This window comes from Epinephelus fuscoguttatus, linkage group LG8, assembly GCF_011397635.1.
Source record: "Epinephelus fuscoguttatus linkage group LG8, E.fuscoguttatus.final_Chr_v1".
NCBI lineage: Eukaryota > Metazoa > Chordata > Actinopteri > Perciformes > Serranidae > Epinephelus > Epinephelus fuscoguttatus.
Genome location: NC_064759.1, coordinates 22,589,063 through 22,611,665, shown reverse-complemented (window position 1 = coordinate 22,611,665; position 22,603 = coordinate 22,589,063). Strand labels below are relative to the sequence as shown.

Genomic DNA, 22,603 nt, shown 5'->3' with positions numbered 1-22,603 from the left:
GCACTGTGAAAATGTTTTCTGTATTGTGGTTTAAATGAGGACTGATCTGTAGGGGTAGAGGAAAAATGGATTCTTAGATGCACTGCAATTCGCTCTTAAAAGACAATGTCTCGATGCAGAACAGTCAATAATTGGACATTTAAAACCCAATTCTCAACATTATAATCGCCTGTATGATAATTTTTAAGGCTGGGTTGTACGTTACGAGCATCATGTGCAATCTGATTACATTCTAAGCTTAGCTGCTTCTTGAGTTTTGGTAAGGACGGCTGAGCGTGAGCAACCTCAGTGAGACAAAATAAACCATATATAGGAATCATACATTTAGGTGCATGAAGATGTATTGATTATTGTTTTGCAATCGAATTGTAGTCCTCTAGATTGTGAGGTGTGTAGAGATTTCTACTTGTATGATCTTTCATAACCTTGTGTCTTGGCTTGAATGCATGTTCGCAGAAGGTCTCCGGGAAAGCGAGCAGGTCTCGGAGCTCCTCACACTCAGAATTGTTCATCTCCAGGGTGCCGCCATCAGTGGCGGAAAGGTCTGTCCTCTTCATCAGTGATTATTGTGAAAACACTACAAGTGCAATTTAACACTGATTACAGAGGAGTCACCTTGTCCATATATATTTTTTTCCAGAAGAATGGCCTTCTCTCCATCACTCCTCAGTCTGTTGAGGACCTGTTCTCTGTTCTGCGAGCATGGTGCTGCCGGACCCCCCCTGAACCCAAAAGCACGGCACTCCCACGGCTGACTCTGCAGTGCCTGACCGCTATGATCCACCTCCTGCACGCCAGCAGCCCTGCGGAGCGGCAGGTGGAGATCAGGACGATACTGGAGGACTACTTCCAGCTCCTCAACTGGAATCGTCCGCTTAGCAGTGAGGAGCAAGAGAGGCAGAGCTGGGAGGAAAGCCTTATCGCCCTCCAGAGCCAAATGCTAAGTAAGAGCATGTCCACTAGGTCTCAAGTTTATCTGAGCGTAAAGCAGTTCTGTTTTTATCTCTCTCAATCAGTATGACGGCCAACTAATCGATTTTCCCTGGATCTGATCAACTGTGAACATCCTCGCTGTTGTCAATTTTAGCTGCTGTTCCTGAGATCCTGCAATGCTCTGACAGACCAGTCCTGCAGGCTGTGTTCCTTAACAACAACTGCTTTGAACACATCCTCAGGCTCGTTCAGAACAGCAAGGTCAGACCCCCGTCCATCTAAAATGTGTCTGTCTGCTCTGTCAGCTCTCTGTATCTGTCCTTCTGTCAGTTGGCCCGTCCATCAGTCTGTCCCCTTTCTTTATTTATGTCATGTCTATTTCCTTTTTATTTGCCAGGATGTCATATCTGCTGTCTAACCTTTTCTGCTTGCTCCATTTGAAATGTCACAAAAATGTATATTCTTCCAGGTTTCCCCACCACAGCACGTGTCCCTCTGCAGCTGTAGGGAGACCAGGATCAACCTGTCTCCATTACCTCTAACAGATGACTTTTTTTTTGGTCTAATTGTCTGTGTTTTGTGTTGTGTGTGTGCCTGTGTGTGTACATCCTGCAGCTCTTTCAGAGCAACATGCGTAGCCCGGAGCGTGAGATTGTGTGTGACCTCACTACATGTTTACTCACAGAGGTCGAAGTGGACCAGGTACTTTCCCTCCACTTGGTGTTGATATTGGTCTGTCAGCAGGAAACTCAGCCTTCTCTCCACTCGTTAACTGCTCTGAGCTATTTAAACAGGAAGCTTTGGGCAGGAAGTCTGGCTTACACTCATTTGTAAATAACGCAGGTAGCACGGCTATGTGATAATTGCTGTCTGGAGTTCCCTTTTTAATCTGTCATATCTGTCCATCTGGATTACCCGCTTACAGTTTACGGTTATTTTTGGCCACTTAAATCCAACTTGAAACACGTTCAAGGACAAGCTGGCGTTAACTTTGACTAGTTAATGCACGTTAGTTAGTGCATGTTGAATAGTTAAAGAGGACCTATTATGCTCAGTTTCAGTCTCATACTTGTATTTAAGGTTTCTACCAGAACATGTTTATATGCTATAATGGTCAAACCATCATTTTCCTCATGCTTTCTGTGCTGGAACACCTGTATTATGTCTGAGATTCTCCGTTTTAGTGACAATCTTTAAGCCACCCTACCAAAAAAGCTCAGTTTCCTCTGATTGGTCAGTGTTTCCAGTTCTTCCATATCTCAGCGCTTTTGCAGCGTCATCGTGCTGCAGGGATGACGTTAATTTGAAGGTGAACATCTAAATAAACATCACCCTGGTTCCCTTGTCAGAAAACCAATGGGAATTTTTCATTAGACCTTGGATTATCACAGAAAATAAACTTTGTGGCGAACAAAACTTTATAATCTCACAAGATAAAGTGAATTGGTGCACGTGTGCCAACCGTGAATGCAGCTTGTTGCAGTTGTCCTGATAGTGTTTTTTATCACAATTTCCCCTCTGGGATCAATAAAGTATTTTTGATTTTGAACACCATTTTTATGTTGTTTTTTTTTGAGTGTAAATGCAATTGCCAGAGGTTAAAAGCTAATGTGAGGCTATAAATGGACCACACTACTGGTGCATGACTTCAATGTCACCATAACAACTAAGCTGTAAAGCCGTGTTTGGTGTGATGACATTCTGTAGTCTTATTTAGCCATGACCTTTTCGAAGACACATAAGGGCGTAAAAATGTATGAGTGGGGTATTTACTGACGTATGCTATGTCATAGAGCAAATTGTGAAATTCTGTTGTTAACCACATACCTCACTGACTTTGAGATGAGGAAACTGGGAGTGCTAAAATGCTAACTCAATTCCAGGTTTCAGGACTCATTTCTGCACCACTCTATTGCAGCTGGGAAATGACTGTAACAGCAGCACGTCTTACTTTGAAAAAAACTGGACATGTTCCAGCAGAAATATGATCTGAAGATGAGGAGAAATGATCGACATTAGCAACAAAGATTACATGTTTCCCTGATGTTAGCATGTAGCTACATGTACAGTACGTTCGCAGGGTAGTTGAAGCTGGGGAATGACTGTAACTAAGAATAGCAGCACTTCTTACCCTTAAAAATCACCAAAATAAGTTTTTAAACAAAAACTGGACATGTTCCAGCAGGAATATGATCTGAAATCGGGGAAAACAATAGACATCAGCAACAAAGTTTACACGTTTCCCTGATGTTAGCATGTAGCTATATGTACGTTAACAGTGTAGTTGCAACTGTGGAACAACTGTAATGGAGAATAGTGTCACTTTCTGCTGTGAAAAATTAGCATTTAAAGCTTCTTAATACAACAAAACATGCTACAGCAGGAATCAGATTCAAAATCAGGGAAAATTTACAACAGTGGCAACCAAATTTACATTTCCCTGACATTAGCATATAGCTATATGTACGTTAGCAGGGTAGTTGAAGCTGGGGAATGACTGTAACGAAGAATAGCAGCACTTCTTACCCTTAAAAATCACCAATATAAGTTTTTTAAACAAAACTGGACATGTTCCAGCAGGAATATGATCTGAAATTGGGGAAAACGATAGACATCAGCAACAAAGTTTACATGTTTCCCTGATGTTAGCATGTAGCTATATGTACGTTAACAGTGTAGTTGCAATCGTGGAAGAACTGTAACGGAGAATAGTGTCACTTTCTGCTGTGAAAAATTAGCATTTAAAGCTTCTTAATACAACAAGACATGCTCCAAAAAGAATCTGTTTGGAAATCAGGGAAAATTTCTGGCTACCAAATATACATGTTTCCCTGACGTTAGCATGTAGCTATATGTACGTTTGCAGTGTAGTGGCAACCGTGGAACGAATGTAATGGAGAATAGTGCCACATTTTGTTGTGTAAAATCATCATTTAAAGCTTCTTAATACAACAAAACATGCTGCAGCAGGAATCAGATTTGAAATCGCGGAAAATTTACAACAGTGGCAACCAAATTTACATGTTTCCCTGATGTTAGCATGTAGCTACATGTACGTTAGCAGTGTAGCTGACACTGCGGAATGACTAACAAAGAATAGCAGCACTTCTTACCCTTAAAAATCACCAATATAAGTTTTTAAACAAAACTGGACATGTTCCAGCAGGAATATGATGTGAAGTTGAGGAGAAATGGTCGACATTAGCAACAAAGTTTACATGTTTCCCTTATGTTAGCACATAGCTACACGCACGTACAGTGTAGCCTAGTTGCAATCGGGGAACGACTGTAACGAAGAATAGCGTCACTTTCTGCTGTGAAAAATCACGATTTAAAGCTTACAAGCATACAACAAGACATGCTGCAGCAGGAATCAGAATCGAAATCAGGGAAAATTAACAACACTGGCAACCAAATTTACGTTTCCCTGACTTTAGCATATAGCTTCATGTAGGAGTGAAACACTGTAAACACACCTGGAGCAGATGACCATAAGAAATCCTGCACACTATAAAGGTAGCCAGAGTAAAAAGAAATGAAAACAGAGAATACAAAACAGTCCCAAGCCTGAGGTTTTTGCTCATAGGGATTACTTCTATATGTTTACCTCATATAATTGAAACTTAAGCCACATTTAATATGAATATCCAACATTGTAACACTATAAGACACAAAATAACATTACGGAAAAGCATAATAGGCAATAGGTCCTCTTTAATATTCAGATGATCAGAGAGAGGATTAATCTTTGCTTTTGTGTGGGAGTATTGTTTTATATCACATTCATAATTGGAGGCTGAATTCCCTGTTGACAACACTAGGCAAGCAGAGCATGCTGTTTTTCATGGTGCATGAAATGGTCGTTTCTTAAATGCATGTCTTTCCTTCTTCTCTTCATATTTTGGCTGCTCTGTCGTGTGACCGGTTGTGCTTGTGGCTCGTGTTCTGAGGTTTTGATGTTGCCTAATTTCCACCAATAATTGGGCATTGCCAGAGTCTTTTTTTTTTTTTTTCTTTTGCCGGTTGGCTTTGGTTTTTGCATGCTGGGATCTATCAGTAATTAACAAAGAGGCGATTGTTTAGTGACTGGTGCAGAAGTGCACTTACTTTGACCCAGTCTGCTCCAATAATTGCGGTGTGGAAAAAAGAAATGGGCTGTACTTCCCCTTGCGCTTTACAGATAATCATTTATTTGGTGAAAGATTTCCTCAGGATTTGTTTTCTTTTTTGGTCATGTGTGGTGGGAATGTTCACTTCGTGGTGTCAACACATGATGATGCACATTGTAGGTCTGCAATGCCACAATCAGCATTATTTTAACACAATCATTATTTTGATGTAGGTTTTGGAGAAAGGACCGGACAGTATTACAGTTCATGCCTTAGGAGTCCTCACAGCTATAATGAGCAACTCACCCTCTGCTAAGGTAAGACCCTTTGTGACCCTCACAGTTCTGCACATGTATAAAGCACATAACACTATGATGCCTGTAATTCCAGCAAAACTTGCCTGATGAGGAAAGCTTTCTTCCGTTAAGGAAAGATCAAGAAATCTCATTGTATTCCCTTCCAATGTATGGAAGTGTGCCAGCGAGTTATCCCCTGTGGAGCAGCTTTCTCAAGCCTATTTCTGTCTCCTTCCCTCTCAGGAGGTTTTCAAGGAGAGGATTGGCTACTCCCAGCTGTTTGATGTGCTGAAGAGTCAAGGTCAACCCACCAAAAGGCTTCTGCAGGAGCTGATGAACATGGTGAGACACACATTTCCTTGTTATCCCCACTGAGTGCAGACAGTAAAAGTCAATTAGCTCTTATTGATGACCTTGTTGCTATTTAAATTCTGTCGCTGGTTAACAGAATATTGTCCACGTCTATATCTTTCGTGTCTCTCTCTGTCTTCAGGCAGTGGAGGGTGAGCATGCCCATGCTCATCACCTTGGCATTAGTAACGACCAGCCTCTGCTGCTGCTCCTGCAGTGGCTGCCTGATCTGTCGGGCCAGAGAGACCTTCAGCTGCTGGTGGCCCAGTGGCTGGCCACCGTCTGTGGTGGCTCCTTATCCTGTCGCACCGTGGCTGTGGAGGCAGGCATGGTGGGGGCTCTGCTGCAGGTGCTCTCACAGCCCCAGAGTCTGGACAGGCAGTGTGCAGACGCTCTGCTGGGCCTCTTGCAGGACCTTGGCTCCCTGTGTCTGCGACCAGAGGAGCTGAAGAGCCTGCTCAGACTGCTTAGGGTGGATCAGGACAGTGGCGCAGTGGTAGGGAAGATGCACCCATACTGCGCTCGTATCATCCAAGTGCTCTCAGCCATGGCGGCCAGAGAGGGCCAGGACAGTGCCTTGCAGTACTTTGATCTCACGCCCCCCATGGCTGGTATTATGGTGCCCACAGTCCAGCGCTGGCCAGGCAGTGGGTTCGCCTTTCATGCTTGGCTTTGCCTTAACATGGAGTTCCCCTCGTGTCACTCTGAGTTCTCCAACAACCGTAAGCCTCCTGCCAACTCTGGCACCGGGGCTCAGCATGACATGGGAAAAGGACCCCGCAGGAAGCAGCTCTACAGGTAGAGAGACACATTGGCGAGAAGTAGAATAGCAGCCTTTTTATGTATGGTTTCATTGTTTTTGACAGAATGTGTTTTCTTTTGTAGTTTCTTCACAGCAAGTGGAACTGGGCTGGAGGCCTTCTTCACCATGGAGGGTGTGCTGGTGGTGGCTGTTTGCACTAAGAAAGACTACATGGCTGTTGCGCTACCAGAGTACCCACTAGCTGACTCATGCTGGGTGAGTGTGAACCCACATAGTGCAGCCAGCATTTTGGTCAACATTTGTTCTCATTTAGCCTGTCCCAAATAAAAATAGATTTGATCAAGGAGAAAATCACACATCATTTTTCAAAGTGGCATTGTCTGGGCCTGTAACCTTGGAGCATAATTAGTGTAAGAAATTGAAGAGTGTACCTCCTGAGGAGGTCTATCAATATGGTTAAATTAAAGCTGTCAGCTGGGACTGTGAGGCTTTGTTGTTCCAGTTTCTTAATTCAAAAAAGTGTATTTTCAGTGTTGTCACCAGTAGAAATGTGTGTGCTCTTTCATGTTGCACTCATTGCAGCATTCAGTGGCAATAGTCCACATCCCAGGCCGACGTCCTTTTGGTCAGAACCTGGTCACTGTCTACATCGATGGAGAACAGCGTAAAACTGTGCAGCTTCGCTTTCCATCTTTTAGTGAGGTAACTGAAACTAGTATCAAATGTAACTGTAGCTGTGGACATACTGTTACTGAGAAGTTCCTCTTTATTAATCTAACATCCTCTTTTCCTCCCCCACCTGAACCTGAAGCCTTTTACCTCCTGCTGCATCGGATCTGCAGGCCACCGGACCACTACCACCACCACCTCCCCCAACTTGCCAACGTCGTCATGCTCAAGCCCATCGCCTGAGTTTGCCTTCCCCGCCCACGGCCCCTCCCTCATCCGTTCCCAGTCCTTCCCAGCCACCTTTGCAGGAGGCCGCTGGGGGTCTTCGGGAGACTCCCTAGTGCACACCATCCCAGCAGGGCTGCAGGATACAGAGTGGGGAACACCCACGTCTCTAGATGGGCTCCTGGGAACCGCCTTTATCTGCCACGAGGCTCTGCAGCAGACACAGACGAGAGCTCTGCACGCTGCAGGTACAGGAGGTTACGCTCTGCTGTTATGCAAATCCTGTTGCACACATTCACCATTTTACTTTTTTTCAGCATTTAAGTCTTCCAGAGTTTACCAGACAATCAAATGTACCGGAAACCAGCAGCAAAGAAAATCACAGAATACTTCAGAGTGTTTTTTTTTCTCCTCTCATTTACCCCAAGTAATGTTTGCATATTTTATGACCTACATTGGTTTCTGCTCTCCGCCACAGGCCCCAATCACGTGTCCTTATTCAAAGCAGAGGGAGAGTTATCTGATCTCAACAGTAAGCTTCTGCTCTACTACACTCCACAGGTGACGCAACGAAACTCAGGAAAACTTGCATATTTTACACTATATATAAACATTATATCTCACGCTGCTTTTATTATGTAAATTCTAAATAACACCAGCAAAATATTCTTGTTTGCGTGTGTGCATGTGTTTTCTTCAGGCCTTTAAGAGCCAGATATGTCTGGATCTGTCACCCAATCACCAGTATGATGGCAGGCTCACAGGACACAGGGTTGTGAACTGGGACATTAAGGTTAGATATGAACATTTTGAGCTGTAAGTGTGATGCTTCCCTTTGTATTATTCACATAATTAACTGCGGTGACCAAAGTGAGAAGTGAAATATCAGTCATGACGTGTCCGCTCATGACCTTATCTTGACTTTTTTTTTTTTTTTTTTTTGGCTGTTGTGCTGCTTCCTTTTTGGGCAGACCCCCTTTGTTTATTTGAGTTTTGATCTAAATAGGACTAACGTTGAAGGCTATAAAACATTGCGTGCATGAATGTTTTGTTTTTCCTGCAGGATGTTGTTAACGTGGTGGGGGGTATAGGGGTTTTGCTGCCCCTGCTCGAGCAGGTGTGTGAGGCTGAGCAGGTTTACAACAGCAGTCAGGAGATCTCAGACCTCCTAGGACCAGAACTCACCTCCCCCAGAGGCCCCGCTGCCATGCTGCTGCCGCTGAACAAGTCTGCAGGTCAGAGTTTTTTGGATTTTGGTAAATCAACCTTTAAAGTGATACTTTGCCATTATTCAGCCAGCTTTGTTTTAGAACAATGTGGGTCTTATGTGTAAATGAACTATGGTAAACCTACTTCCATCTCACCAGCGCCCAGATCTCCCCGCTCATCTCTCAGATCAAATTTTCGCTTGTTTTCAGGCTGTTGCTCAAACTACAGTGTGTGTTTGTATGCCTGCCACCATAGACACAAAGAGTAGAAGCGAACCAAGACAGAGCCGCCTCTCTCTGTCTCTTAAACTCAAACCAAACTCAGAAAGTAAAACAAGGTGGTGCTGATCAAATATAACCCAAGATTTGGTTACTGCATTGTCTATTTCTCAACATTAATGTTTTTAGAAACATATTTTATCTTCATCTTTAACTGTATTTTGAGATTGATTGTTCCTAGCTGGCTGCCATATTGTTTCCTGTGTTAAAACAGCCAAGCTCGCATGACATCAGCCACCACCAGGAGTGTTTAGCGGTCCGGTCCGGCACAGAGTTTTCCATCTCTTGAGCAAAAGCGAATGCCACAGCCCTTTTTCTCTGTTTTCTCTGGTCATATAGCCCCACTTTCAAAAGTATTTGCGTCTCTCTACTGCACAGACAGCCCAGTTTTATGAAAAGACCATCTTCCCAGGAGTGATATACTTATTTCACTCTCATGAATAGATTTTATTCTGCATATTTAGGGCTAACAGTGTTTTGTTCCCAGTTCCTTTTGTCAAACTGAAATGATACGCTGAGTGCGCTGAATGCTAAATGTGATTTTCAGTGAAGATGTTTTGAATGGCAGTGAGTCAGTCTGCGCACGGTGCATGATGCTGAGACAAACAGGATGTGCTCGACCGTCAGATGAGAGGCACATACAATAATAAACAACAGACAAACAGCAAAGATTGTGAAATCAATGCTAATAGGTTAAATGTCAGAATCAGCATGAGTCATTAAAGTTGCTTGAAGAGTTCATTGGCCTATTGCGCCTTAGTCTGCATGAATTCTAAAATTACCAAAAAGAGATGAGTGGAACAAACAGTCCAACAAAAGTGAGACAAGGTCCCTCACAGTGACTCATCCTGAGACATGATAATGTCAATAAAGTGCTTGGTAATGCATAAATACGACTGTGGGTAACACAGGAAGCCTTAAAAGTTGTTTTGCCCTATTTTTTTCTCTCAGAGGGCAGACTAGAGAGAAACAGCATCGCTGCCTTCCTGCTGATGGTGAAAAACCTGATTCGTCATCACACTGTCAATCAGGAGAGCCTGCTGCACTGTCATGGGCCGAGCATCATCGGAGCCATGCTCAGCAAAGTAAGTGCCATGCACATCGCTTTGCGCCAGCAAGTGGGAGCTAATTGCGAGAAGAAGTGATTAGCATCTGAAAGTGAATGTTTGACCTTTTCCATTGTAGTGCTCCTGTGTAATTGCTGTGTAATGAATGGGTATGGTGTTGCTGAAACAGCAGTGCTCCTTTGAGAATGACAGTATCGCGTGCTTGTGTGGGGGGAATTTATGCAGAGTTTGCCAGATTGCGTGGTCTCTCTGACTGAGAACAAAAGATATCAGCTATAAAATCTGTTGCTTGAAATGTTGCATTGAGGTCTAGGATAAATGATATGTAGATTAAAACAGAATCCAACAATGACACATCATTTAACAGACATGGGAGCAACAGCAAGTTGTGATACAATGTTCCCACTCCTGTTCTCAGTTCTTGGTGTAATATTCTGCTGATTAATGTCAGTTTCTAAACTGCTTAGTGGGTCTCAAGCAAGCATAACTACCCGTCTTGTTAGGTATTTGCTGATGGTGTACATTGTGAATAAAAGTACATGATGGTGGGAATTAAGGACAAGCTGTATATATTGTAAGCACACAGTGATTGCAACATGTTCTGTATTTGATGCTGAGCCACATCAAAGACAAACTGTCATTGTTTTGTGATAGATGACTGTTTTTCTGACTTGTTAGGCCATCTCAAGGTGCAGGTAGGCCCATGGATGGATAGATGAATGAATGGGCCTACAGGGCACAGGCCCAGGGGCCCAAAGTGTCAGGCCCCCCCTGGCCGTCACCTGCAAAATGTTTAGTAAATAAACACAGACTGACCAAGAAGAGACTCAAAATGACCACAAAATAACTATAAAAAGAGACAAAAAAGACACAAAACAACTACAAAAAGATGCAAAACAGCTGAAGAGAGGCACAAAAAAATCCTCGACTACAAAAAGGGGACAAACAACCACAAAGAGACACTTGATGAGTACAAAGAGACTCAAAATGACCACAAAGAAACATAAAACAACTATTAAGATGCAAAAAAAGACCAAAAAGATATGAAACAATTACAAAGAAATACAAAGCTGCTGAAAAGAGGCACAAAGAAAGTTCTGACTACGAAAAGAGGATAAAACAACCGCAAAGATATATGAGTACAAATAGATTCAAAATGACTACAAAGAGATGCAAAACAACTACAAAAAGGCGCTTATATGTGTGTGTGTGTGTGTGTGTGTGTGTGTGTGTGTGTGTGTGTGTGTATATATATATATATATATATATATATATATTTTTTTTTTTTTTTTTTAACCAGGTTAGTCCCATTGAGATGGGGGATATTTTGAAAAAGGGAGACCTGAAAATATCTGTATATCTTGCTTCTATGAAGGACAGGTGGTGGGGCTTCATACATGTCTGTGGCCAAGGGCCCATTATGTCATAATCCAGCCATGAGTAGGCCTAATTTAGCTTGAAAAATAAATAAATAAATAAATAAATAAAATAAAATAATAACCTAAAATAAAGTTAAATAAAATAGAATAAAATGAAATTAAATCAAGTTAAATGAAATAAGATAAAATATGATATAAATAAAATAAAATAAAATTAAATTAAATTAAATTAAATAAGCATTAAGTGGAACATGAAGATCATCATCATAGTAGCTGTGATCATCATCATAGTAGCTGTGATTAATTATATCAGATTTGATAAATGCAAATAAAATAGTAAGTTATAATAGTTCAAAATTAAAATAGGCAAAATGGAAGAAGACATATAGCAGAGAGGCAACAGGTACAGGCTCACTATGGGAACGCTATTGGCATCAAGAATAACAGAGAAGTCATTGATAAAGGCTAGCAGGGGGCTGCAGGTCTTGTAAGAGGATTTTAAAGATCCTGTCAGTGAGAATCATAACTTGCCAACTGAATGTATTGTAAAACTTCCTGTATCCACCCATCATGTGGGGAGATGGATGTTTCCATTTGAGAAGAATGGAGTGTCTCATAACATGTGTTTGAGTTCATTCATACATTGTCACACATGTGAGTAGATATGAATCTCTAATGGCAGCCAATCAGGTGTTACATTACGTTGGTGCAGCAGAGGCTCACAGGATATGTTGAAATATGTGACGTTAAGGTGGAGCATCCGCTAAGGAAACTATGTCCTAATAATCACATGGGGTTGCCATGTCTGACAGTGGCAAAGACAGAAACACACATATAGCATAAACTGAATTTAAACATATTCAGCTGAGGGCAGCAATTCTTCAGAAAAATTGGCACTACACTAACCATTGTACACAGACAAATCCAAATAATTGAAAACATACTTAACCACACTTTCACACCCCTCCTCCACTGCAGGTCCCTGGCAGCATGATGGACATGAACGTTTTAATGGCCTGTCAGCTGTTGCTGGAGCAGGTTTTCAACGAGGGGAACAGCTCACTTCTGCAGCAACTCTACCAGCACCTGCTCTTTGATTTCCGCATCTGGACTAAAAGCCATTTTGCTGTTTGTCTGGGTAAGGCACAAGCAGCCCCTCGTGGTGTTGAGTAATACACCTGTGAACCTTTTTATGTCTGCCGAAGCTGTTTGTGTCCCTTTTTATATGTATATGCGAGAGGAGGCTAAAAGCAGAGAGAGCAGAGACAGAATATATTAATGTTTGGAGTTCAGGCTATGGCAAGGATTAAAAGTGAATCTGTGTCTGCAGCTGCACTTTAGTAACCTGTTTTGTAAATGAATGCACTTCTTCGGGACAACCTTGCATATTGTTTCGACATTTCTAAATGTCAGACTGGAGGGAGATGACAGTAATTCTTTTCTTCCTTCTTTCTTCCAAAGCCCACGTGCAGTACCTGGCGTCTGTGATTAACAAAGGCAAGCAGCGCATGAAGAGGAAGTACGGTGTCCAATATATCCTGGACACCATTCGCACATACTACAGGTGAACCTTTGACATCCTTTGTATGGTTTCAAGTTAAGACACAGATGCTAATTTAGACACATATATTAAGAGAATTCAGAGTTGAGTGGTTTATAAGTTAGTCTAAATATACTTATTCCTATCGACTTTAAAGAGAAACTTTAATATTTTTGAATCTGGACCTTGTTTTCCCATGTTTGTGTCTAATGGGTGACTAATGGAGACCACAGTTTCTGAAATTGGTCCAGTAGTGAGAGGGACTGCTGCAGCTACAGCAGTGAAACAGGCTTTAGTGTGATCCCTACAGGCAATTGTGCACTGTCATTTTATTATTCATTTTATTCCCACAGTTTTTAGTTTTTTAATGCAAAAAGTCTTACGTGATTTCAGAATGAGACTTCTCCTTGAGCAAGACTCAGTTACACACGATAACAAACACACTGAATTGTCAAAAGGTGAGGAAAGACGTTTCTCCTCTCTGTAAGATCTTTTCTGTAATGTTCTCAGGCCCTTATAATCACAGTCTGAACCTGTCAGTGGCAAAACAAGCACTTTTAATAGACATAAACTGACAGTGCACAATTGACACTTAGATAAGTCCTGTCCCCAGATGCAGACTGACCAATCGTTGCGTAGCATCTGGCCGGCTCAGACCAGGGTCGCACAACAACACAGCTTTGCTCCATTGACTCTAATGCAGTCGTTTCAGATTTCCTTCATTTTCAGGCTGGGTTTGTGGATTTGGAGCTAAATGTTGTGCCTGGGACACGTCGTGTATTAATGACATTCATTACCTGGAGAGGTTGGAAACAGATATATGTTTCTTCCCTGTTCCAAAACCAAAATCAGACCCTGAAAAGTGTAGGGTTAGCTAGCTAGCTACTGAAGATATAGCCTACTGAATGTACACATGCTGCTTTTGCTTTTTAATGATTATAACAGTGAAAAAAAGACTGACCCTGCTGTACAGGAACCAGTGAAGGGAAGCAGGGAAACTTTGCTTATATTGAACCAGCTGTGTGTCATTGCATTGTGCGCATATGAACGTTGTTTGACTTCCCCTGGAGATCCCTGCCCGTCCGGTGGTTCTGGGTGCTGGCAGCGGCACGGGGGCGAAGCTAAACACCGTTCGTCTGCACACACTGTGATGCCACACAGCTGGTTCAAAATCGGTGAAGTTTCCCTTTATATTCATTGTCTTGTGTGGAGATCAGCAGTGATGTGGTGGTTCACTTTTACACTGTGATCTGTAGCCTATAGTTCTGCTTTAGCTTCTAACTATCTTTGTCTTTTTAACCTGTTGTTGCTGCTGAGTCAGTTTGACATCCTGGATATATCCTTCAAACACAGACTGTAGACCTCTCTGTCTGCTTCTCTCTGGAATCACTGCTTCATTTTTCCAAAAATATGATAATATTTCTTCAGGGAGTGCAGTTAGTTACAGTGTGGGCTCCATGTTTACTACACCAGCTTGTCGGACCATCACAAAGGGGCGGCTACATTGCAGCCTGTTTTGCTGTTGTGGCTGCAGTGCTCTCTCTGTCTCAATACTGAACCAATTTAAAAAATATTGTCTCTCTTATTCACTTAGACAGAAAAACTTGGGTCCAGACTGAAAAATACCAAAGTTTCCCTTTAAAAGCCACAATTTTATCTGTTCAGAAAATCATTTATTTCTTTGCGACTATCTTTGGTCACAGTGTGGAGAAAGATGGCAGCGCTCTGTCCGATGAAAAGCAGACGATTCAAACCTCTCTGTTCTCCCTGCTGAAAGACTTTGTCAAGTCTCCTACACCAGAGGAGCTTCACAGTGTCCTCGCCTACATTCTGACTGTAGGAGAGGAGAAGCAGGTAGGGGTCATGTGTTGTATCTGTGTTTCTTTTGGAAGTTTAATTTTGTTATCAATTGACCTTTTCAATGTGATATTTCACTTCCAATCCCCAAATTAACCCTCCCTGATCATCCACACTTTATTTATTCTTATGTTTTGGCATCTGTCAAACTCCTCTTGTGACCACTTAAAACTTTTCCCTCCCTAATCCATATTTCTTATCCTCCTCCTTCACCTCTTTCCTGCGTCCTCATGGCTCTCTCCTCTCACTATCAGGCGGTGAGGGCCTTGGATATGCTCTATGAACTCTTGAGGAGCAGCCCTCCTCGTGAGCAGGTGCAGGCCGCGCTGCTGGAGTGGGGTGTGGAGCAGCTTTACTGCTTGCTGCTCACTCCAAGTTTCGGAGACGATGCCAGAGAGAGGGTCTTCAGGGTGAGAACAACTGACTTGACTTGCTCTTAAAATACTTCAGCTTATCACTTGGCAGATTTTTTGCCTTTTACTCCAAACTCCCCTGTGATATATTGTCAAAACAATTAAAAAAAAACAAACTCTTACACAATTTTCTTTCTGTGTTGCAGGTTTTATACAAAATCCTCAAAAGTGAGCGAGTGTCTGAGCGCAACAAGCAACGCATTAAGCTGAAGGATTTCGGATATCTTGGCCTGGTTTGTTTTCTTGATGAAATACCAGCAACCATGACAACCGTGCGATGTCTGTACGAGCAGGTCCTTGCTACAGGTAATGCCGAAACAGCTCTGAGCTCTGGGGACTAGTGAGCTAGAAATAGATGACTAAAGAAGTCTTTATAAACGTTAAAGCTCAGTGTTGATGCTCAGTGGTATTATTGACAGTTGTGTTTCCCTGGTAACAACAGCAAATAACCCAAAAGCTGTCATCAGGGTCTGATTCTAATTATCATATTTGTTTAATTTGTTAACTCTTAATTCCCATAAATTCGTAATTAAATTTCATAATTAATTTCCTTAAAGGAAAGATGTCATTTGGCATTTATTATAGTTAAAAATTCAGACATTGGTTTAATTTATTACATCTAATCCAGTGGTTCCCAACTGGTGGGTTGTGGTCCAAAAGTGGATCGTGGGTCCATTGTGAATGGACCGCAAGTGACACACAAATGTTTCAAGTTAATAAAAACCCCTTTCGTGAATCTCCAGTTTTTTTTCCTGCTGTAGAGAGAGTGATACTTAACAGAGCCAGCAAACTAGCTAGGCGACAAGGCAATTGCAAGTATGATGCTGAATATATTAAACCTTGTGAACCTTGGACATGGGACTATTGTCGCCTCACAGCAAGAGGGTTCCTAGGTCGAAACCCAGGTTGTGGGGTTCGAACCCGGAGTCTCCAGGTACTCCAGCTTCCTCCCAAAGCCCAGAGACTTGCAGGTTAGGTTAATTGGTGACTCTAAATTGCCTGTAGGTGTGAATATGTGTCAGCCCTGCCATAGTTTGGTGACCTGTCCAGGGTGTACCCTGCCTCTCGCCCAATGTCAGCTGGAATAGGCTCCAGCCCCCCCCACGACATCCAACAGGATATGGAAAATAAATGAAATACAATGAAATTCAAAGGACCTTGACCTAATGACTGGACCAGTTGGGAACCACTGATCGAATCAATCGCATCAGCTAGCGTAAAGTACAGTGTTTTAGCCAGCTATGCATAGAATTCAATTTGTAGAAAAAAAAATGTTTCCCGTAATATGTGAATAATGAACTAATATTTACTACAGGAAACTTTTAAGACATTTTTGGTAAGAACTGTTCAAAAAAGTGTTAAATTTTAAGTTGTATTTGGCGCATATGTTGGAAACACCTGATGTTACCTCTCAAACTGATGAGAAACAGCACATAAAAATCACAAATACAGAAATCTGTTATGTTGATTAACCAGATGAGAAGTGAGTTTATGAAGGATCTCTGTATTTAGAGCAGAAAGATGATTCAAAAATAGGTTCCCAAAGCTCTTAAAATGAACTAAAATTGACTGCTGCCCCACAGATGCAACTCCGAACTTCAGAGACCTCCTGGCTGTGGTTTGTTTGTCCCATCGAGCTGAGCTCACTGTCCGCTTGGACGTCTGCCGCAAGGTCAGTCTGCTCCCATGATTTACACCCCGCTAAAACTACCATAGTCAGCTTCTGAGTGTGAGGTGTCATCCTGAGCACATTTATCATCTCTGTAATAAAAACAAGCTCTTCCTCTGGTCCTCTCTGATTTTACCCCAGCTCTTTCATCTGATCTACTCCAACGACGATTATGTGAGGCAGCTCGCCAGGCAGCCCGGCTGGCAGGATGTTTTGACCAAGCTTTATGTGAAAGAGTCCTACGAGTCACACGCTGCCAGTATCGCAGGCTCCAGCAGCCAAAGCTCCTTTGAGCCAAACTACCGGCCACCACTGCGCAGGGATCAGTCTCTGGTCATTGAGGACACTCAAACAGACATCTTCCTGAGCTACCGCACCTCGCAGGACATTGAGGACGAGGAGGAGGATGACGACGGTGGCCAACCGGACATCTCTGAGGGATTCTCTGATTTATCCCAGTCGCCTCCAAGTGGAGGTGGGGGTCCACTTAAAAACTTCACCGGCTCCCTCCATTTTAAGTCGTTTGATTCCGTGGACCAGGGGAGCCACTCGTCATCTGCATCCAATGCGATTGACATCACCTCATCTCGCCCCAATGAGGAGGAGAGAGACTACCAGCCCCTCTCCCCCTTTGGGACCCCCTTTGATTTGGAGATAGGGGGCATGGGAGATAATGGCACACACACTCCGGCAGGCAGTCTGACAAACACACCCTCTCCTCTAGAGCTCTTCAAGCCCTTTCCACCTGCCAGACCCAGGAAGAGCTCCAGTCTGTCCAATGTGCTGGATGACACCAGCTATGGGACAGACCCTCCAACTGGAGACACAATCTCAAACACGTCCAACCCACAGGTATGGCCGCTTCCTCCCCCTCAGATATTACTCATATAGTTTAATGTCTTATATTTTTTCTGTAAGGATTTGTGTGTTGTTTGTATTACAGCAGACCCCTGAGGAGGAGCTGTGCAACCTGCTAACCAACATCATCTTCTCCGTGCTGTGGAGCCGCAGTGGGGTGGAGGTGCCAGAGGATGTGGTGTGGAGGGAGAGAGGACAGGTCTTTTCTGTTCTCACCAAACTGGGCTCCTCCTGCCAACTGGTCCGTGCTCCCGATGAGATCAAACGCAGGTCAGGGACGGTTATTGAAAATGTACTTCCTCTCCGAGAACAATCTCGATGAAACGTCTATGGAAACCCATTTCCACCAATGAGATCATAGAAAAAAGATTTGCCAAGACATTTTAGTGTGAAACTTTCTCAAAATACTGAGTTAGTATCTGAACAATACTGACTTAGTCATTTTTCTGAAAGTCATTATTTTGAGATATGAAGTCATTATTTCAAGATGTATGAGTCAATATTTTTAGACACTAACCCATGTCAAGATAAAGAAGTCTTTGTTTTGAGAAAGTTTCTCATTATTTTGAAATACTAAATCATTATTTTTGCAATATTTTGAGAAAGTTTATCATTTTAATGTTATAAAGGATAATTTTTTTGTGGACATGGACTTCCATATTTGGCAGTGTAGCTGTCTCATAGTGGAAAAATAAATTGAACCACACCTTCAGCTGAGTCACCTGTCATACTGGGGCAATGTATTCATAGCATGTTTGCTGTTCTGTGTGCCAGTTTGCTGGAGATGATGCTGGAATCGTCTCTGTCAGATCTGAGGGACGCCCAAGGAGTGTCCCTGCCTTTCTGTCCCAGTCTGGTTCGGCTCCTCAGGCTGCTGCAGGACTTCCTGTTTGCTGAGGGTACAGACAACCACACGCTGTGGAGTGAAAAGGTATATCACATATCCCACTTAAATCATACTGATCACTGACACTTTCTGAATGGGCTTTTGGTAGCTTTAGGACTATTGAATGGCTCTCTCCATCTTGGTAAAGGTTGATTGGCTGTAAATAGGGGGATTATGAAGGGATAATGAAGGAAATCAGCTCTTAATCAGCTCTTAATTTGTGACAAAGTCTGATTTTATAAGGAAATTATTAGTAAATTAAACTGAACCAAAACCAACTGATGTTATTTCAGGAGTTAGGGCTTAAAACCTACTGTGTTATAGTGCAAATAAAACTTGAGTGTCACATTTCAGTTGTATTTACTTTGTCATCCATGCTCTTAGCTGTCAACCTTATCCTGTCCACGCACAGTGCAGCAAGTGGCTGATATAAAGCAGGCTATTATGCAACTCAACTCTAGTATATGAGATGAATTTCATAAGAGAGAAAAGCTTGAGTTCATAGTTTAAACTTATGGAAGTGTAACGCAGTCACTTGAGAGAAAATATATTTGCCCAGTTTTTCTGAATCAACAAATATTCACTAATTAAACTCATGAGGAAGTATGGACATTTTGGGGAGTACACTTTGCTGAGAAGAATGGTGCCAATTGCATGTCTTGCCTGGCGTCCTCAGTGCCTGCTTCCTGCCAACAAATAGTCGATCACATAAAACCCCATAAAACAGCACTTCGGTTTTTGTATGATTAAATAAATGATATAACGTGTTAATCAGTGAGCTTTAGAGGTGCTGGTGTGACTGTTTGTTATCTTCAGATTGCACAGGCTAGCTGTTTTCCCAGCTTTCTAGCCTTTATGCTAAGTTAAGCTAACTGGGTGCTGGGTGTAGCCTGTGAACCACAAACCTTCCCTATGTTGGGTATCTTTTGTGAACTTTAGGCTTGAGAACAACTTAAATTAGAAAGACAGAGGCAGCTGTGTGACTTCATCTTCTCTGCGGTACTGACAGCAGGACTTTACATACCAGTGCGAGGCAGGCTGCATGCTTGCTTTCTATAAATACTCAACAGTAGTGGAATTTAGATTACTGATGAATTACAAATGCTCGGTCCAGACAGAGCAACAGTCCACTTCAGTCTCTCCTCCTGCCAAAAAGCAACGCAGCAGATTTCTGCCATGACTGAGCTGGTGGCACACATTGAGTGCAACAACAGTCAAGGGTGTTGTCTCCCAAGAAATGCTGGGATTTGACTTTAGGATTGTCTAAAGAAGCTGGTGCATTTATGCTGGAGCTATGAAATACAGTGATTAATAAACACAATTAATCTTTGAGTGTCTGACACATTGTCAGGATTTGATGATGTCATTTTGTTACAGTGATTGAGTAAAGGAATTATGTTGATAATAAAGACATTAGAGACAAAGATGAAACACAAAGCATGGGCAGCTGGGTGTGGTTGTTGTCAGTTACTATACATAACGTCACAGTAAATGCTCCTGTCCTGTCTTACTGGAGCATGAAGAGTCATGGTTGGGTGTAGGTTGCATCTGAATCACCTTTTAACTACAGGTTAAACTGTATTTAATACACTGAATAGGTTTAGGTTGTCTCAAGGTGTGGAAACAGGTCTAGCCTTTTTGTTGAGTCCTTTGTTGACATTATTGTTGTTGTATTGTAGATCTTTGAGGGGGTGGTGAACCTGCTGGACAAGTTGCAGGCCTGGCACAGCACCCCTGGCAGCCCCGGGAACACCGAGCTGAAGGAAATGGCCCAGATCGGCCTGCGTATCATCACTGGATATATGCAACAGCAGCACTCACAGGTCAGCTGCGCCCACAACTCGCTCTGTCCATCACCCAGCCAGCACACAAATCATAAATGTGAAATGTTTCTCAGTGTCTTTCACAATCCAAACACCTGCGCGATTGAACTTTGCAGAGCATAAATTTATAGGGGTGTACAGTATTTATTCAGTTTGATAAGAAAACTCAGATAAAGCAAGTGTAGAAATACCAGGCCTTCTATGGGTTTCTTTTCAAAGACATTGCAGTCATTCCTCTCATCAGGGAGTGTTCTGTATGAAAGGGCAGCGTCTCTCAGAGTTATGACTGTGGCTGCTCTTTCTGTGGAGCAAGTGGTCATAAATGAACTGACCATGAGGCTTTCCATCACATACTGCTGAGTGTGTTAATCTCCCAAAGAAGTACAACTCCCCCTTAAGCCATTTGATTTCACAATATCGGGTTTGAAATTAGTGACCTTAATTGCACCCTGACATCACAGCTTAGAAATAAAACAAGCCCGGAGCCACTTCAGTTGAGTGAAATTAAAACAAAGAAGCACTAATATAACTTCATTAAGTCCAGTGGTGGAGTGTAATTAAGGACATTTACTCAAGCACTGTACTTAAGTGCAATGATGAGGTGCTTGTATTTCAAATGTATGATACCATACACTTCTGCTCCACTACATTTACTTTCAGATCGAGACTTTTCACACTAAGCATTTTATCAGCTTATGAAATATGATACTGTGTTATAGATTAAACTATCCAAGATACGGATGTCATCAAGCCTTCCCTCAGAGTGGATAACTTACTTATTATATATATTATTCAAAGCCATAACTCAGGACAGAAGGAGAGACATTTGGTCGGATACTGAACTGGTGACACTAATCTTGAAACTGTGGTGATTATATCAATCTTCAGTGTTGCCTTGTTGAAGATGTGTGTAAATCATCCATGGTCTGCCAAAATATACACATAATACCTGTTTTTTTAAGACTTTTGAGGACTTTTTTGCCTTTAATTGATAGGACAGTTGTTAGCGTGGGGGGGGGGGGTATTTATTTTTAATACTTGTCACATTTTGCATCTTTGTAATTAATACACTCCATTTTGTAAAGATTATCATTTTTTAAATCAGAGGGAGCCTTCTTGTTTGGAGTGTTTTCTCTCTCTGTCTTTGTTTTGTATCAATGCAGCAATTTTAATGTTATTTATATATTACATTAATTTAAAAGGGTGTATTTCATGGCATTTAAGGTTAAATAAAAATATTATGGAAAAGAAAAACTATCCAACATTAAAAAATAGCTCTTTCTCCACAAGATACATCAGTAAAATACTGCTTGTTGAATTATACTTCAGTATTAAATAATATAATGTAACACTCACAGGGGCCATGTCCCTGTATGAGTGCCTTTATTAAATTTCTTTAACCTTATTATACTGCCGTGCTTTCATTTAAGTATAGTTTTGAATACAGACCTTTAAATGTATTGTAGTATTTCTGGTGTATAGTGGTTTTGATACCGGAGCCACCGATGAACTCCTCCTTGACAAACATGTCCTTTCACGAGGGGTGTAGATCTTAGTGAAGACAGGGCTCTCAGTTAGAAGTGTAACAAGTGATTTTCCTGTTACCCCTCCTCAGGTGTGTGTGATGGCCTACGTGAAGCTCCACAGTCTCCTCCAGACAGTGCTGTGTCTGAGCTGGGAGGAGGTGTGCTTCTTGCTGGGGCAGCTTGGCGCCCCCCTGTGGCCAGGAGGCGTAATGGACAGTACCAACTGTGGACCTTCAGAGACTTTCTCTCAGCTGGTGCCCATCGTGCGTACGCTGCTCGACCAGCACGCTGACCCTGTCACCCTCCAAAACCTGCTGCCCAACCTGCCCGTCACCAACGGCAGCACCACCTTCGCCCAGGACCTGAAGGCTTACTGTCACACAGTGGAGTGGCAGGGCTTTTACCAGCACCAGGTCAGAGTTCTGGCTATGTATTTAAAAATAGATGTCATTTATCTTTAGGGAGTCTAGAGAGCCTCCTCCCGTCTTGCATATGACTAAGCAGATACAAGCAAGCATCCTTTCTCAGATACTGCTGCCTCTGTTCTTCGTCACATCAGTGTACATTCAGGATTTTTGCAATCAAATGACCGGTTACCTCTCAGTGGGTGGCTGAGAAATCTAATCCATATTCTTAAAACTGCTATCACAAATTTAGAAAGTAGAAAAAAACCAACCCTGAACTCCCTAAAGTGCTGTCTATCTGACCCTCGATGTATTTTAAGCAGAGATCAGTTTATGCTCAGACCCAAA

At 42.3% G+C, this 22,603-nt stretch overlaps 1 protein-coding gene across 4 annotated transcripts in view; it reads left to right on the top strand.

The window, feature by feature from the left end:
• The window catches only part of nbeal2 (neurobeachin-like 2), a 46,477-nt gene that overhangs the window by 12,183 nt on the left and 11,691 nt on the right, over positions 1–22,603 (top strand). For 2 of the 4 annotated variants that reach the window (XM_049584433.1, XM_049584435.1), the window contains exons 7-31: positions 457–542; positions 641–944; positions 1,088–1,194; positions 1,549–1,635; positions 5,276–5,359; positions 5,582–5,680; positions 5,832–6,487; positions 6,575–6,707; positions 7,035–7,154; positions 7,264–7,594; positions 7,825–7,907; positions 8,047–8,139; positions 8,410–8,581; positions 9,785–9,918; positions 12,258–12,417; positions 12,741–12,843; positions 14,523–14,673; positions 14,931–15,086; positions 15,236–15,395; positions 16,673–16,761; positions 16,900–17,610; positions 17,702–17,886; positions 18,391–18,547; positions 20,182–20,325; positions 21,941–22,264. In XM_049584433.1, the coding sequence (XP_049440390.1) occupies positions 457–542; positions 641–944; positions 1,088–1,194; positions 1,549–1,635; positions 5,276–5,359; positions 5,582–5,680; positions 5,832–6,487; positions 6,575–6,707; positions 7,035–7,154; positions 7,264–7,594; positions 7,825–7,907; positions 8,047–8,139; positions 8,410–8,581; positions 9,785–9,918; positions 12,258–12,417; positions 12,741–12,843; positions 14,523–14,673; positions 14,931–15,086; positions 15,236–15,395; positions 16,673–16,761; positions 16,900–17,610; positions 17,702–17,886; positions 18,391–18,547; positions 20,182–20,325; positions 21,941–22,264 (4,829 nt within the window). The remainder of the gene's footprint in view (positions 1–456; positions 543–640; positions 945–1,087; positions 1,195–1,548; positions 1,636–5,275; positions 5,360–5,581; positions 5,681–5,831; positions 6,488–6,574; positions 6,708–7,034; positions 7,155–7,263; positions 7,595–7,824; positions 7,908–8,046; positions 8,140–8,409; positions 8,582–9,784; positions 9,919–12,257; positions 12,418–12,740; positions 12,844–14,522; positions 14,674–14,930; positions 15,087–15,235; positions 15,396–16,672; positions 16,762–16,899; positions 17,611–17,701; positions 17,887–18,390; positions 18,548–20,181; positions 20,326–21,940; positions 22,265–22,603) is intronic. The other 2 variants (XM_049584434.1, XM_049584436.1) reach the window with 2 other exon arrangements.